General features: G+C 44.1%; 1 protein-coding gene across 1 annotated transcript in view; it reads left to right on the top strand.

Annotated features, from left to right (window-relative positions):
• The window catches only part of SARC_03237 (hypothetical protein), a 7,261-nt gene extending 2,710 nt beyond the window's left edge, over window positions 1-4,551 (top strand). The window contains exons 5-9 of the mRNA XM_014302991.1: window positions 869-938; window positions 1,607-1,670; window positions 2,117-2,270; window positions 3,224-3,334; window positions 4,234-4,551. Coding sequence (XP_014158466.1) covers window positions 869-938; window positions 1,607-1,670; window positions 2,117-2,270; window positions 3,224-3,334; window positions 4,234-4,320 — 486 coding nt within the window. The 3' untranslated portion in view covers window positions 4,321-4,551. The remainder of the gene's footprint in view (window positions 1-868; window positions 939-1,606; window positions 1,671-2,116; window positions 2,271-3,223; window positions 3,335-4,233) is intronic.
• Window positions 4,552-4,791: the final 240 nt, after the last annotated feature.

Raw genomic sequence — 4,791 nt, forward strand, 5'->3', positions numbered from 1 at the left:
TATATATATATATATATATATATATATATATATATATATATATATATATATATATATATATATATTCATATATATTCTATATTTATATATATATTTATTACATGTATATATTAATCACTAATTAGTGCTATAGATATATATGTATCTCTATATAGTGCCACAGGTATATCAATATTTATATATATATATATATATATATAGAAAGAGAGAGAGATATATTTAGCTATAGATATAGATTTAGATATAGATATATGTATATCTATATGTATCACTAGCACCTCTCCCCTAAAGAGCCACAAGTTCCGACTTCGGTAATCATTGCGCGCTGAGTTTGAATGGTTGTGGGTTGGCATCCCTTTTTCTTACTGTAGGTGGCTGCCCTGTAAACCACAGCACATAATGAGTCAACGTGCGCCAGACCTAGCTGTACACTACTCGCATGTTATGTTATCCTGTCAGATGCGGTACGAGCGTGTTTAGTATCTTTCTGTATTCTTTCTGTATCGACAGTAACACAAGCACATGCACACATACGCACACACGACCACGCACACGTAAGGTTTTAATTGCTCAATTCGTTTGCGTTTTGGCTTCCTAGGCGACTCCGTTAAAATGCACAAGTCCTGCTGTTTGCCGGCTACGCCACTCAATTTTCGTGTTCATGTATAGAACCAGGCGTATTTCATACGCAAAAACTTCACTTCGAAGAGTGCAATTGTGTGCTTGGTTGGGATGATGCACCTCTCACTATCACACGGATCGATCCCTAAACCCATATTCCACAATCTGACCTTAAGATCATGGGCCGCATGATAACGCCTGTGTACACACTGCAGTCTGAGGGCTTGGTACGCACTTCTCTTTGCAGGCAACTACGGGAAGAACTGATCCCGTCATATATGAAGCAAGAGGTCCTGGGGGAGCTTTACTATACGTAGGTATATACACGTGAGCATTCACAGGTGTGCAACCTACGGGACTACGGCGTGGGGCACTGCGTATATTAAAACCCATGGGCGTCTCTGAGATATAGCTTGGCAACTGTTGCTATGTGTGTCACATGCGGATATGCACATCAGCATTCACTGACTTGTAGCGTAGGTAACTGTGGCTTTGCCGTGTCGTGTCAGCGCGCGTACATGCCGCGCATGACCCAGTGCACTATTCTGTATAGCCGCCTGTGCCGTCGAAGTGTCTTGAAACTGCGAGATTGATCATATGGGGCATGCAGGTACCAAGGCCGCCAACACCTGCGATGCGAGCTTACCTACTACGAACTGCGAATCACTTTAAATTGCTGCGCATGCGAGTTTGTTTGGTCGTTCTTTGCACAGTGCCGGGCTTTCGACGAACACGCCCTGTGGGTGCAACGTACTTGCACTGGACTGACAACGAGACTGCAGTGCAGAGTCTATATCCTCAGTTGCGGAAAGCGTTGGTGTGGGGTGTACTGTGGATAAGAAAGTGGCTCTAGTTATAAATACCAAGATCGTGTTTACAGACTCCACAATATGTATTGGAAATTTGAAATGGATATATACGATTCAGTACGTCGTTTGTGTTAAGCTATCCCCCTAATTTTGCGCACGCATATTTTACATCTCAGATTGTTTGACAGACAGCAAAGGACGCACGAATATCGAGATCAAAAAGATCCTCACCAAAAATGGGTATGTCCGGCCCATTTCTCGCCAATGAGACCTCATTTGTTAGGGGCTGGGTGGGATTACCATATTGCGCTGTATCATCCTAGTCCTCGACTCTATCCGCACGCTCGCATTCAGAGACTGGTGGGCCATGAGAAATCATCGGCAATGCAGTTGTGGGGCATCGGCTGGGGATCAATCGCTGAGCCCTGCTCACGGAGGCACCTCATCTCTCAATGTCTGCGACGTACGTTTGCATGCGCATATCTGATATCGATAGTGTTTATGTAGCCACGTATACGGTATATGTACGCTAGAATACCCAATGCGTACAACCCGTGACGTTACTGCCGTCGTTCTATGCCGTGACAGACTGGAGACACTACATACGGCGACTATATCAGACACTACTCTCTATCGCTACAATCGGTTGCAGTAACTCACACCACGCTGTGCTATCTAATCCTCAGAGCCCAAATAGCCACTCCCAATTCGTTGGCCTTCATGTTCGAAAAGCGCGGGTTCATGATCGTGGACCAATCAGCTGACAATGCACTTGAGGCGGCCATTAATGCGGGTGCGGATGATGTCGAGGAATGCGACGAGGGCGAGGAGAGTGCTATGGTATGTTGCATGATGTGTTATGGTATGGGGATATGCAGTGTTGGGGGGTGTGTGTGGGGACGTTTTGTATTTGATTAGCCAATGATATGATATGTATGTTATCAGCACATGATATGTACGCATGCAGTGCTATTGTGTAAGTGTTTAGAATTCTATGATGTGTGTGTTGAGAATGTGTGTTATGGGGCCATTCAGTGCTATGGTTTGTGTAATCGCTGCCGAGGTGTGCGTGGTTAGAGTGCAATGGTATGGGTGTATAGAGTGTGGGATAAGTGTGTATGTGAGTGCTATGCTATGGGAAATACCCAGCTTGAGCCTATTAAGTATACATAAACTCATCACGTCTGTGTGCTTAAAGCGAGTTTGTATGTATGCTAGCTTTTTGTCTATGTCTAAAAACGTCTATCCGCAAAGTATGATAAGGTTGGTTGTTAAGGATGATTTCATAGTTAGAATCCACTATTACATGCATTTACACATAAAGAGTGAGCCCATATAGTCAAAATAGTATCAAGGTAGTAGTCCAACTGAATAATTATCCCAACACACCGCGATGGGTAGTGCGAAGTGGAAACGTATCTTCAACATGCAATTACGTACCCTTTTGCTTTCACGCGCACTTCAATTGTGTGCCTAACAGCAAGCGATAATTGCACGTGGCGGGCGTAGCTACCAAAATGCTCGAGAGCACGGGTTTAGTCCCGACTTGGCGTGCTACCGGCGCATTGCACGTCGTTCGATGTTGCCATGGCAAACTAGCTGGTTGACTGCGCTGATGAGCCGCACTGTGATCATAGCGCGTGTGAAGACAGGGTAGGACAGTCACTGAGTTAGTACCCATCTGAGGCTGTATACCACATGGCACTCCTTCCTTTGTACGGCCTCACTGTAGTTGGAGTGTTCTCATACATCTTACATTGAATCCCTTTATATTTGTGCGTTTGTACTAGTAGGTGATTTGCCAACCCGAAGAACTCTACAGAGTGAAGTCAGCGCTAGAGGCATCGGGAATGTCTGTGACAGATTGCCGACTCACGTATCAACCCACTTCGCTTACGGAACTGGTAAGTAAAAATGTATTAATGCATTTTAAATACGGAATTTTTAGGTCAAAACGTATCAATGCCTTTCAGTTACGGAATCGAAAAGTAAAACGTATCAACCCACTTTGGTAACAAAATTGTATCAACCCACTATAGTTACGGAAATGGTTTGAGAAAAAGTATAAACCCAATTCAGACACCGAATTGATATGTGAATGTAGAGATCGATAATTTTAACCGGTGTTGAACCTAAATGTAGCGTACACTCATATGCCGAACTTGGGCCAGAGACTGTCCACGTCGATCTATGCCTGGATACTTCTAATTGATATCTATATTAGAGCCAAATTAGCACACATCTAAATACGATGTATTGGTACTATATATCTGAATGCTGTTGACGTGACCTCATGACCGGGAACGCGACAATTGAGTTTTGTTGGCTATTTCTGGTTAGTGGTTCTGATATACCTCTGGTGCTGTATCCATCAATTACGCTCCTATGCACTCTCCGGGATGATCTGTAGTGAACTAAACGTATCGATTGCATAGTCAGTCTATCTCATTTGATCAGACATCGTTGGGTGCTACGTTTCTAGATGATCATTGCGCCCAACAATTCGCGCTCTTGTACGTTGAAGAAATTCATAGGTCTATAAAAATGTGTACTATCTTCAACACCAAAATACCGTATATCCCCAAACAAACAAGCATATCACACATCCGCAACTGCGATGAAGGCACAGGCGCTGTGGCTACCACGCCAACATATCTCCGTGGCATGTGTTTCAAATGGGAAGAGTCGAGAACTCGACACTTTTGTGTCTCATATGTACTAGGATTTACGCCTATAGCTATGCATATACATGTAACCAAACTTTTGGGTATAAACATGCGACTTCGCTCACCACTCACCACAGGATGCCGAAGATCAACTTCAGCTGAATGATCTGGTCGAGCTCCTGGAAGAGCATGATGATGTCTTGGAGGTGTACACTAACACGTAGCCGCGTGCGATGGGCCTACCAACCCTGCACACATGAGGAACACATGAAAATTAAAGGATACGCACACTCCTGTATTGGCCTATCTGGAGTCTTGTTCTGTATGCGAGTTATTCGGTGCTGTGATGTATCGTGATGCTGTGTTCTCGTGGCGCAACCGTACAGCTAGTTTGAACCCAGCATTTTTTTATTAGAACACCGTGGAAAAGGCTATTGAGGAACTAAATACACCGAGCTGTTCTTCTAGTCGGTTTGGTCACAGTTTTCCTTAGCCCAGCGGACTATCTGTGGCGCTCACTAATCTTCCAATTGATCAAGTGGCTGTCATTTGAAAGGCCTCTGCAGTTTGGTATGCAAAGAGGTGTGCACGCGCACGTAGGAGTGTGTCAGACATGATACCATTAATTTGAGTATACACTGCCCGTATTAGTCTATGAACTGTCAAGAGCTCTAGCTGGTCTTAAATGCCACTAA

This window comes from Sphaeroforma arctica, assembly GCF_001186125.1.
Source record: "Sphaeroforma arctica JP610 unplaced genomic scaffold supercont1.160, whole genome shotgun sequence".
In the NCBI taxonomy this organism is placed as follows: Eukaryota; class Ichthyosporea; order Ichthyophonida; genus Sphaeroforma; species Sphaeroforma arctica.